Source organism: Acyrthosiphon pisum, chromosome A2, assembly GCF_005508785.2.
Source record: "Acyrthosiphon pisum isolate AL4f chromosome A2, pea_aphid_22Mar2018_4r6ur, whole genome shotgun sequence".
Lineage (NCBI taxonomy): Eukaryota > Metazoa > Arthropoda > Insecta > Hemiptera > Aphididae > Acyrthosiphon > Acyrthosiphon pisum.
Window position 1 is genome coordinate 43,099,595 of NC_042495.1, and position 13,450 is coordinate 43,113,044.

Here is a 13,450-nt window from a genome sequence, read left to right on the forward strand (position 1 = left end):
TAGATCATATTATTCATAATTCAAATTTAATACATTAATATAGAATATGAAAAATGTACGGCAGTTAAATCATAGTAAATTTAGAGGAGAATTCAAATCTGCTTTCAAAATTAAAATAGAAACATCCTACTGAGCGCAGTGATTGAAGTTACTGGCAGTATTTTTTGAGAAAAAATAATTGTAATTTTATAAAGTAATATAGATCAATATATAGAAAGTGGTATAGATAGTGACATGTGCATGCACGTAGGTAAAATTACAGACGTACATATATCCGGTCACTATGATGCCCCTGTACAACATGATCGGTACTATGAAATACACACACTAATATTCATTTAGGTACTTTCAACACATTCACAAGATCCAGATAAACAGAAATATAAAATGCCTAGTTTTTACTCCTTAGAATGGATTACGCTCCAGCCCCCTTAACACTTAACTGTAAGCTAATTTAAAACAAATTAGTAAAAGCGCCTGAGATCAAACACATAGGCAATACATTATAAGATACCTATAGCAGTCCGACGCCCAGATTAATAATGGAAATTACAAGACAGTAAGCTAAACCTTTACTAATCAAATTTGAAATTTCTACAGGGCCCAAAAATAAAATATACTAGGATCACTTAATAAACTTATTCCTACTAGTATTACCTTCATTTTTCTTTTCATAATCTACTAAAATAAATACAATTGTAAATATAAATACAATACATGTGCAAATATTTATATTATTTTAAAAACTTACTGTGTTTCATCTCTATTATTTCGTTGGTTCATGGTATGTTGGCCTCTTAATCCCTTTATGAAACCTTTGTGTTTTTTTTTCTTTTGGATAAAGGAATTTTAATTTTAATTTTATATTTGGAATTCATTTTTCTAATTACAATAACTAAATAGTCTTTACAAAGAAAGCTGAATAGTGACTGAATAATAAATTCAAAATGTAAATACAGAGCAATAATATAAACTATAAAACGATAAGTATTAGAATTCAAGAAAATATAAAAATAACATACAAAGTATAAAATATTATTATCAGGGCGCGGAAATATAAGTATTTGCTAACATTATTATGGGATACCACAAAATATCGTATCTAATTATATTCCCTGTATAGGTTCATTATTAGATGTTTGCATGATGTATGGCTGAATATATTTTTATCATACATTAAGGCCTTTGAAGAGTTTGAACCTTTGATTAATATTTGAACTAGTCACGGAATAAATCACAATACAATATTCAGTTGACTGAATTATTATATATTTTAGTGTAGGTACTGGGGATAGGCACAATGTACATATTATGTACTTACATATATTTTGTACATAAATAATATTAAATATTAATAAAAAAAACAGCAGAATTAAGGTTTTTGTCATTTGTGTTAATATAAAACAAAATTACCTAAACAAGTTTACATAACAGGTTCCACTTATAATAAATCGCCATGCCTTCTTTGGTGATATACTTTTAATATGTTCATAAAAGAAATAGTAAATTATATTTAAAAATTGTAAGATGTCTACATTTTGAGTAATAACATAAAAAAAAGTGTAATAATAAAATATCAGAAAATTTTACTTTAAGAAAAGTACAATAATATTTTATAGACATATAAGTCACTAATTACTAACTGTTTCAAATCATATATGTCCCATATCTACTTAATCCATTACTATAGACTGCATAAAATTATCCTTAGTACACAAAGTTATATAACTCAAAAACTACTCGCTTGAGTTTTGTTGAAAATACATAAAAATTCTTAAAAAAAATATCTGCTTCGTAATTAAAAATTAAAAAGGTGGGTTCCTATTTTAAAAACGGAAGTTTGTATTGTCACAGGATCATCCTTAAGTGGTAAAAAATAATCTCAAGAATTTTAAAATATGAACTTCAAGTGTATTTAAGAATTTAAAAAATCAGAATTGGAATATATGTATAATTTAAGCACACAAATAGGGTGGACATTCTTTAAAAATCACCCTGTATTATATTTCAATTTATATCTAAATCTGTTAATTGTAAAAAAAAAATTATGTTCATTTAACTTAACGTATTTACAGTGATATAAATACGTAGATACCTATACGGCTATACTCTTTATTTACGTGGATATACCTACCTCCTCTTCATCCTAATTTTGTGATCCTACTATTTTTATTGTGATAATTTTTACCACTTGAAAATTGTAATAATCTGTTTGTTGATTTTTATTCACATTTACAAGGGCATAACTATTAGGTATCTTGCTTAATCGACCTAACATACAATTATATTATATGTTAGTTATCGTTAAACGTTGGGGTGACGGAAGGCTTTCAGAATTCAAGACCATGTTAGTACGCATCATATGAATCATTATATAATATCAATTATCAAACAATTATAATTGTATTTATTTTAAAAGCAGTAAAAATTCAGGGCAATTTTTTTTGCTGAGTGTTATATGTAATTTTTATAGAGGTATATTTTCATATTATTTTGGAAACTTACAGTTTCTGCAGTAGTTGGAATGCAATATTGTGTTATAATAAAATTATCTTCAAAAATAATTTTATTAAATATTTGTCGAGCTTATATCACAATGTAATAACATAAATGGCAAAGACTTAAAAGAAGAATACATATCGATATAAATGTATACAAAATTATCTAATATAAAATTTATACTTTTTTTGTGAGAAATGTGAAAAATCACACTGACGATAGTCCTACATTATACAGTACTATAACCCTTTTTTTACCGTATAATAATAGTTAATATTTACATTATTTTGTATGCTTGTAATATATTATAAATTTATATGTTATATAACAAATGATGTAGGTATAACCGACAGCGTATATCGCTGTATGATATAATATATTAATATAATAATAAAGTACAATACAATAATATTCACAAATCATTTGGTGTTACAATTGTTCGTCGGCTACAAATCCAGAATTGTGTGTTCCATTTTCCGCCTTCTTTGTTGGCGATTTTCTGTAACAGATACTTTGTTAAACTCTTTTACTCTGTTCAACACATACTCTAACTTCTAAGGAATATATTATAAATTATAATATAAGTTTATACTTTATTGCCATATTACCATATTCAGTGGTGGTTATTGTCAATTTACTGTGTGGATCGAACTTAAAATAAATCATTTTAAATACATACCCACCCGCCACCTGGTACTCAAGATCTTCTTCTGGGGGGAAAGTATGATGTATGTCAGGTGATACACTCGAGATATAAGATTATAGCTGCCACTGGCCATATCGGTAGTAGTAATTTATTATATACAGAATTTTTGACGATCACAATACAATACCGGTGCTTGTATTTGAAAAAAAAACATAAGAGGGATGCAAAAGTGTAAAAAAATGTGTCTACCTGATAATAATATATTATTGATTCATGATTATATAATATAATAAGAAGGGTAAGCTAAAATGTTTTGAAAAAAGTAGAGGGCCCCGTTCCGTCCCTGCGAGTTCCAAAATTCAAGCACTGAAGACCGCTCGAGACTAAAATAATATACTGAAAAAATGGTTTTAAGGCATTAAATATATTCACACTGTCGGTAGAATAAGGGCACAACTCGAAATTTATGATTTTTGTGTTTATGGTATCTATGAATTCGTAATTTTTTTATTATTATAATAACAACTGTATAATGACTTCTCGTGGTCGAGTTGAAAAACTTTTATGTTTGTGTGATACAAAAATACCTATTGAAACCCCTAAAAGAGCTAACATAAAGGAAAACCAAGTAAGTGATTAATAGTTTATTATCCATAGTAAAAGTTGTATTTTTCTAACAAAAGTATTAATATTAGGTAGGTAAGTATGTATTATTGCATTTACTTATATTGATATATTATATTATATTATATTTATTATTTAACCATTTACCCGCACTCGGTGTCTCTATACAGTATACACTATACATCATAGATAAGTATAAAATTAATAATAATAATGTTATATAAAGTGATACACACGTTAATTTGAGTCCGAAACGTTCTCCGTCTTCAATGGTCACCGGTAATTGTGCACCTCTTGTTTCCGGCAACAATAGACACAGGAGAGCGCCAATCAGTGGCACCGTGCCGAAAATCATCGGCGGTAAGTACACATTGAATACGCCCTAAAAAAGACAACACCGCGAGTTTCGCGTTAGATCATTTCGCCACGTGTGATCTATAACATAATAATAATAATAGCCGTAGTAAATATTGCTGATCCACCAGGGCTCGATGACTTGTTCGGGCAGGCGATGTCGAATCCGATTTCCGTTTTTTCGATCAATATAATAATATAATATAATTGTTCGTTTGATTCATACGAAATATAGATTCACACTTATACGAAAGCAGTGGTTACGTTAAACAGTTAATTTATTATCTTAATAGTTTCATTGCTCGTTTACTAAAGTGTACCTACCTATGCAGTATGCTTAGTCTGTATAATTATTAATTTTGTTTTAGAACGTCATACTATTTACGGACTTACAGAATTTGTTTTATTTTAATACCCTACGGATATTTGAAGATAAAAAACTACATTTTTCAAAACAATAGGTAGGTAGGTATAGTGATGGGTAAATACCCGGTAAATATATTTTTGGTAAATTCCCTAGTTATTTATCCGGTATTTAAAATAAATATCCGGTAATTTGGGTAATTACTTCAAACAAAAAATATTCAATAAAATTTTGTTCATCAACGAACAAATGTTAAAAATGTGGTGATCCAAGCTAAAATACCCATATTTAATTAAATACATTTTAAGTGGAAAGTTGGCTACATATTTTTTTCAAAATATCATATTATTATTAATAAAAACAAAAAAAAATATTTTTAAAACTAGAAAAAAATAAAATTTTCATAAGTTTACTGTTGTTATATTATCTAAGAGAATATATAAAATAAATTTTTTTAAAAAAACAAAAATATTAATTGAATAATAAAAATCTATATTCTATATTCTACATTTTGCGGACATTAGACGGTTATAACCATAGATTTTCTTTAATATTTATGTTGTAACCAAGGTGGATATATATAAACCATGATTTAAGATAAAATAGTATAGCTATATTTAAAAAAAAAATACCCAATTTTTCAAAGGTAAATATGACGTGGGTAAATACCCCGGTATTTACCCAAAATATATTTCTTACCCATTGGGTATTTACCCACAGCCCATCACTAGGTAGGTACTTGAATTTCTTGAAGTGACTTGAACTGATGTGCAATGCATCGTGCATGCATATTCGAATAGAGACTACGTATTTAAGCACAGATATTAATTATAAATTATACACTATTATTTTGAGAGAAAAATTAAATATTAATGTCTGTAAAATTGCGTGTATTAGTTTGAATTTGTCTTAAGAAAACTATTTTTTTCTTTGTTTTGGACAATGTTTATGTTATTTTGAAATTATGTCATTCGTGTTGTTCATTTTAGAAAATAAAGTTTTTTCATTGGTTTTTGGGACGTAGCTGTCGAGCGCTGGTCATTAGATCTGCGTGCAGTTAAGTACACAAGTACCAGAGACGAGACGAATGGAGCTATTACGGAACCAATCCTTGCACACATGGACGCCGATCCAACACCGACGTTGCGCACCACAGTCGGAAACAGTTCTCCACTAAACAGATATATGGTTGGAAAAGCTATTGACGATCCAACTATGCCCAACGACGCTAATATGAACTTGAAATGTTCAACTTCAGAATCTGCATAACACACGCGGCAGTTATTTATTAGTTATTTATTACACAGGCCACAGGGTACACGTACAAATCATATCATAGAAGTCTGTAGGACTGAAGTTAGCCGTTAAAGACACCTAAATGGTATTAATATTTATAATTCGATATATTTACATAAGCACCTATTGTATAATTAGTACTATTATTAATTATTATCAAAAAGAAATTCATTTTTAATTATATATCACATAATGAATAATATATATGACTGACTGAAGAGTAAAATAACGTCTGTAAATAAATTAATTATATAATACATTTATTTTACATTTTTTCAACTGTTATCAATCTTGCAACGATGTCAATTTTTTAGTTTTGTATTCATTTATCGACATTAAATTCGATTTGGGCACCCCTAATATTGAAGCCCATCTGTAGTTGACTGGTGACCATCAAGTTCGACCTTGTGGCGAATTGAGCTTTAATACCACCAGGAAATCAGAATAAACTTAATTTATCTTATGCAAAAATAAACATTAAAACATTAAAACACGATAAGTACTAACCTAATGGTTAATTTTTTGCCAGTAGATTTAAATTTAAATAAAAAAATGTAACAAAAAAAAAAATTGCTTCAAACGGCTTTTCGACGTGGAAAATTATTGCTTCTTTTGACCACCACCCTTTACTCTTTATCCACTATCAGTAAATTAACCGGGATTGGTTCGACCTATTAAAGGAGAACAGATTTAAGCTATTTACACATAAATAGGTACTATTGGGATTATTAATGGATAATGGCAGATTTTCCTACTGCATCAGCAGTTTCTCTTTCGCGTACTTATGTAATTATGTAGGTACTTTAGTACTTAGACGCTAAAATTCCGCATACTATTTATCGGTACATTTACCTATTGAACCTATTCTACAAAAGTGTTTTCAGGTATTCCAGCGAAGCTTATAACGGAAAATACGTGCATATAATATAATATACGAATAATAGTACGTAATTGCATGCAAATTCTACTGCAATGTAGAATAAACTGTCTAGTATACTCTGTTCAGCGAGAGATCACGCCGCACACCGACGAAAACTGGTTCCCCCACGCAACACCATGCCATTGGGGAACCGGTTTCGATAGCCTTGCGACGTGGAGGGATGCGCAGAATTAACGTGCTCTCTCGCTGAACAGAGTATAGAGTCGATCGTTTCGCCAAACCTCGTATAATCAAATCATAATATATTATAATCACCGACGCATTTACCCCGTGGACAAGACTGTTCGGTGTTTGGTTAGTTGAAGCTTTATAATTATTTGTATATGCATGCTGCATAGGTACTCATTTAAATACATACATAATATAAAGATACATCATACCATACATCTACAGAACATTAGATATAATATATAAGTCAAATAGTGTTTGTATTAAGTGGTATCCTAGCTGATTTAGTTTGATAAAGTTTACGTTTTTAACGATAACACACTTGAGTATTTTTTATAATAATATTTAATACGGCGTATCACAATAAATTGTAATTTTGGATGTAAAATACTCTATATGTTATAAACATATTATTATTTAACATCGTGGAACATTAATTTTAGCTCTATATAATATTATCTTAAAATACTGGTTTTTTCCATGCTTATATTATGTTACTAATAACACACGTTTTGATGGTACGTATAGGTACCTATATAATATAAAATAGTCCGGGCCAAGTCGTTATACGGTTTTTATTATAGGTATAGGTAAGTAAGTACGCACAGTACACCTATAGTTGACATGTTTAATTAGTAATATCATCGTCGAATAACTCACTCTGAGGTAGGAACGTTATCAGTATGCAGGCCATGGCCGTCACCAGGTTGGCCGACAGCAGAGTGTTCCTCCGGCCGAACTTCTCCAACAGGTATATGCACAGGAACGCGCCCGGCAACTCGATAAGCCCAGACGACGCGACGTTGACGAATATGTTTCCGCCGATCTCGCCCATGTACTGCGCCAGACCGTAGAAGCACAGCCCGCACACCATCCAATTGAAGAACACGGCCAGCGTCTTCTTCCGCAGGTTGGGCGTCCGGAAGAGGTCGAACACATTGCCCTTGTTCTCTTCGGCGCCCTTTCCAGGCTGGCTATTCATCAGTGACTTTTCGAACTCACCGTCCAGTTTCCGGTTGTTCCTCGAGGCGCCCGCAGTCAGTATTTTCCGCGCCTGCTTTTCCTTGCCCATTGCCAACAGCCACCGCGGGCTTTCCGGTATTATCCTTCACAATAAATTACGTTCTGTAGGTGGTTCTAACTTAAAGATACACCTCCCAAAAATATCGTACGCTCGGGCTTACGGTGTGGTGTTTTGCGAAAAAGAATATTACACGTATGGGTACTCACCACCAATACGTGAAGAAAAACAACGATGGCAGGGTAATAGCCAATTGAAATTGTCTCCAATTTCTAATGAAATACGAAATGAGAGCCATGCTCATGTGGCCTAAATTGAAAGGAATGTGATGCAACGTGCTGACCACGGTTCGCCATTTCCCGCCCACAACTTCCATGGCTGCATTCATTAAACAAAAAAAAATGATTTACTATTACTTTTAATAATATTTATTGTTAATGATTATAATATTTCTATGTTAGAGCAACATTTTTAAACATTTAAAACTTTATTTCAACTTACATTTAAATTAATTAAACATAATTTATATATAACGCATAGCCTACAGTTTGACACCAGTGTCCACCAATACAAATATGGGGCATTATGAAGGTTGACCTAGACAATTGATTGACAAGACAATATTATGACAAAATAGGCCAGGTTAGGATTAGCTAGTATGTAGCTGGTCTACTATATACGTATATAGCTGCAGATGATGACAAAAACCCAATTTAGTTTTAAAATAAGTTATAGGTACGCATAATAATTAATAACTTTAATGCTTGGACAGATCTATAGTATATTAACAAGGCGTGTAATGTTTCCATCAATCAGTTACGCTATTCAATAAAATTATTAAATGTTTTAAAACCAACCATCGTTATTGTAATGATTCATTATTCTACATTAAAATTTAAAACCTTCAAATGATTTATTAAAACATTATTTTGAGATTAAAAATAAATGTATATTATGTTTATTGACGGTTTACAGCATTTACGCCCCCACTATTACGTAGTTACTAAAAAGTAAAAACGAAATATTATTCTAAATACTATAGTTTAAAAGATTATAGTTTTCCGGAAGCTAAAAACAAATTATTATATTATGTGGTTTACCACAGTCTATACAATTATTTGTAATTTTTCTGTATTCACGGTCAATTACCCAAACTAATATTTTTATTTTTTTTTTTTTGCTATTACAAGGTTGGTTGCATTACATTTTAATGGTACAAGAGTCGAATGCACTATATTATTATGTATTCAAATTATTTAAAAATGGTTTTTATTTATTTTACTTAATATTTTTTTTAAATATAATATATGTCATTAATAGTTAATACCGGAAAATTGAATTGCGGTATTGAAACGGAATTTTAAATACCTAAGCCAATTTTCAGAACACGCTATATTCTAATTCCTATAAATAAATTATAAGCTTGATACTCACTTAAAACAAAGCTACTAATCATTAGACCTCCAATGGCTAACGCAGTCGCAAATCTAAGTGGTAGGAATAGCTCGTACCAAGGAGCTAACGACGTGCCGACCCCGGCAACGAGTAATAAGACAATAGCGAACATCATTGGTAATTTTCTACCATATCTAAGAACATCAAAGCATTTTTTATTACACACGCGTTTAACATCATTATTTTTCGTACAGATAGTAAATAGGCATTATTAAAATAATGATATTTATTTTTTTTTTAGCTTTTTCGAGGCCATAGGGCTACACCCTATGCCTCTTCCACTATGTCACGCCACCCATCTCATATCTTTTCTCCATCCCTGATTTCTAGGAGATTAAGATAATATTCTCTGACTAGGTCACACCACCGTCGTCATCTTTGTCTTGTTCCATCTAGCGTTCACATCGTGACCTTGTGAACTATCCTGTCTTCCGCTTTCCACACATGCCCTGCCTAACTAAGTCTCCAACATATTTTTAGAACCCCTATATCGGGTTCATTGAACGTAAGGGAGCTTAGTTCTGCGTAAATACTTAGTTTGTATTCGTTATTTTCAGGGTTCCTTAACTTTTTATGATTGAAAGTCCTCCTTATTTATTATACTTTGGGTAGGAATATTAATACGCATTATATGTGGTACGTTTCTGACGTCATGCTTAATATATATACATAATAAGTAGATAGTCTTATTAATGTATTTCAGTGTTTTTAACCAAACAAAATTTACAAGTAGGTGCTCAAATTAAAAAAAAATATAATTTTTTGTTTTCCGTGTATAATATAATATTGCTTAAATTTTCGTTTAATATGTTTTTTTATGTATCTACCTATACGGCTGAAAATAGTTATAACTGATAAGCAGAGTTTGACTGTTTGAGTCATGTATTATTTTCAATTGAAACTAATTCACAATTTCACAAATCACAAGCAATGTACTAATGTACCTAAATTGGATGTTTATAATAAATTACTCGTTCTAATTTCCAATTTAAGACTGCATATATATGCAGACAAATCGTGTACAGTATATTATAGTACACATATGACATAGCACGTATAGGATAAAAAAGAGAAGTACTTTTTAATATAGTCTATACAAATACGCTACAAGTGAAATTAGCTGCGATTTGTGTCAAAAAAATAATATTATTTTTATACTTAATACAAGAATAAAATATAATATACGTACTTGTCAGAGAACATACCGAACAACACATTTCCGATGAGTACCCCCAACATGAACACCGACTGGGCGATGTTGGACAGTTGGAACCGGCCGCACACCAAGTCCCACTGCGGAACAATAATGAAAACCAAAAATTAATATATAATATTATAATAAATTTAAAAAACCTACCCAAATGGTCTGAGTACGATAATTGTGGCGTGGAAATTATATGTGAAATATTGTAATACCGAAAAAAATAAGTCCACAAATCTACAGAAGTATTGGCCCAGATAACGACTTTCAGAGATTTTTATCCGTGGAAAATTGCTCCTCTGGGCTCTGACCCTGAGACGTTTGTTACTCCTACAGGATCCCATATGCAGTAATTGAGTAACACAAATTAAGAATATCAATAAACCTTTAAATTTCTATTTTATACTTGGGTACCGCTATATCTGTGCAACTTATAAGGAGGATAAATGTTAAAGCCTTAGAGTTTAAATTTGGTATTCCCAAAACAACGCCCCATATAATTTGCTTTATAAATGTATTAAATTGGTTGTCGACCGTTTATTATGAGTTTATGACCAGGACCATAGATTACTTTCTTGCTTTCACGTTATTTTTATTTGGTTTGGAAAATGGTGCGATGTATTACAATTTACATTACAACCTTGATGACTTGACATTTCGAATTTGAAGGACACTAAAATTGCATGTTTGATTTCACACATAATCCTTGAAACTTGGGGAGTGTTTATAGCTTCGTTCTTTAACTCCTATATAAGTTGCTATAGGGTTGCTCATACATGGATTTCGTTTTGCCTAACAGAAATTGGATATTTTTTAGTCGCATTGTATTATTCATACTATGAGTATAAGCACTCAACTTTTTATAGTAATCTAATAATTATTATAACATTATTAATATTTAGGTACTAATGTCCATTTATGTCCTAATGTAATTTGCACTATATATTATTATGCACTTATAATACACTAATACATGGACATGTGTATGTATTTAACACAACCTAAAGGTATACAAATTAAGCGCTATTTAACTTTCTTAGGAAATCATCCACCTGTTTTACACCCCATCCACAAGTTCATTTTTCCTAATAGCCACCGGGTCACCCCCATGCGTTTTTGGTGGGTCGGATGCACTGCGTGTGGACTACAGCTGGTTAGCGGACTTAGATAATTGCCGCAACAAGTATTTTCGGTGTTCTACACTGTACCTCGGTGATTATGGTCTCCTGGAACACGGACCGGTCGTAAACGAATTGATGGCATGATGCCACTTCGTGCGTGACTGGGTCGAGAGAACTGCATCTATCGGTCACGTTGAACAATGTTGTCGACCCATCGCCGATATCGCACTTAAACGGCGTTCTGGCAGCCAAAAATATAATCGCCAACTGGTGCCAGGCGATCGGAAACTTCAACAGAGACAGGGCGAACGTGATCCAAAACTGCCACCAACCGAAGTCACCCAGTGCCGTTTGTACGGGATCACTGCCTGACTTGGCGACGGTCGACGACTGCTTGTTGAGGTCGCGCTCCTTGTCGCCACAGTTGACGTTTGATTGTGGTTGTTTCGCATCATCCGTCACTGAAAAATTATAACAAAACGATATAGCAATAGCTGAGACAGGTGTATCTAAATATTTAAAAATATTACAAACACATTCAACAACAACAAACAGAACTTTCTTACTTACTCAATTCTCTTATATTGCTGCTCCCTTCAATTATAATTTATCGGTCTATACTAGTATACTACTATAATAATACTGTATTTACCTGCTCAACTACACTGTCCACACTATATAATATATTAATATATCATATATTTTGTTGCATTTGATATATTAAAATAGGCCGCCGGTTGACGTTTGCGCATCACAATATATTGTTATTTTTGACCTTATTTGCAAGACAGTTGCGCATCATTCGATTTTTGGGTTATACATCGTTTGCGCATCGATCGTTTAAAAGGTCGTACATCATTTTCGCATCAATATTATTTAACAATAGAACTGAAAAAAAAGGTGTATACCCAAAAGCGTTTAGCTTTTCTCAAACTATATGTACCTATATTTGTATTATAATTATAACTATGACTGTAATATTCCTAATTGAACTGAACAAAATTTTTACTCAAACTACCTATATGTTATATGTAGGGCTCGGATTTATATGTAAATACATATTTTCTCTGCGACATGATAAACTAATTTCGGCAAGTGATAAATTTGTTTCACAAGATTTTTGATAAAACGAGCTATATTTAATTTTACATATTTCACAATTATTCAATTTTTTCTCACATATTTAAACAATTATACTGTTTTAATGTCTTTTCTTCAGAGTTAGAATAATTGAAAGGTTATATATTTTTTGGATTTGAAATTTAAAAGTGCACGTTATTATTAATTGTAATCAAGATAATTAGATAACTATAGATAAATATGCATTTTTTTATCACATTTTATTATTAATTATTATTAAGATTTTACGACAATATCGGCGATCTTTTGGATTCGGAAATTTAAAAATGAATGTTAATAAATGTTTGTAATCAATATAATTAGATAAATATATATTTTTTATTACATTTTGTTACAATATTATTAATTATTATTATTATTATTTTTTTTTTTTTGATAATACATATTTTGAATTCTTTAGCACATATTTATGTACATATTTTTATTTGGGGCCGGAATGGCGCAGTGGTCACACAGTTGACTTACGACTCACACAGTCATCGGTTCGATTCATAGCAAAGTGCAAAAAATGTGTGTGATTCTACGCAGTCACCATTTTCCCGTGCTGTCGTCCGATTGCGTCATCCGGGTTTCCAACTAGGTCCCACTCCACTGGGAGTGAAGACCCGCACATGTCTCCCT

At 31.3% G+C, this 13,450-nt stretch overlaps 1 protein-coding gene across 2 annotated transcripts in view; it reads right to left on the reverse strand.

Annotated features, from left to right (window-relative positions):
• Nucleotides 1–1,803: 1,803 nt before the first annotated feature.
• LOC100161697 (organic cation transporter protein) overlaps nt 1,804–13,450 on the reverse strand; it is a 30,371-nt gene continuing 18,724 nt past the window's right edge. For both annotated transcript variants that reach the window (XM_001944683.5, XM_016807338.2), the window contains exons 2-9: nt 11,777–12,150; nt 10,557–10,660; nt 9,347–9,501; nt 8,122–8,290; nt 7,552–7,997; nt 5,561–5,748; nt 4,006–4,151; nt 1,804–2,998 (exon numbers count right to left, since the gene is read on the reverse strand). In XM_001944683.5, the coding sequence (XP_001944718.2) occupies nt 2,929–2,998; nt 4,006–4,151; nt 5,561–5,748; nt 7,552–7,997; nt 8,122–8,290; nt 9,347–9,501; nt 10,557–10,660; nt 11,777–12,150 (1,652 nt within the window). In that variant the 3' untranslated portion in view covers nt 1,804–2,928. The remainder of the gene's footprint in view (nt 2,999–4,005; nt 4,152–5,560; nt 5,749–7,551; nt 7,998–8,121; nt 8,291–9,346; nt 9,502–10,556; nt 10,661–11,776; nt 12,151–13,450) is intronic.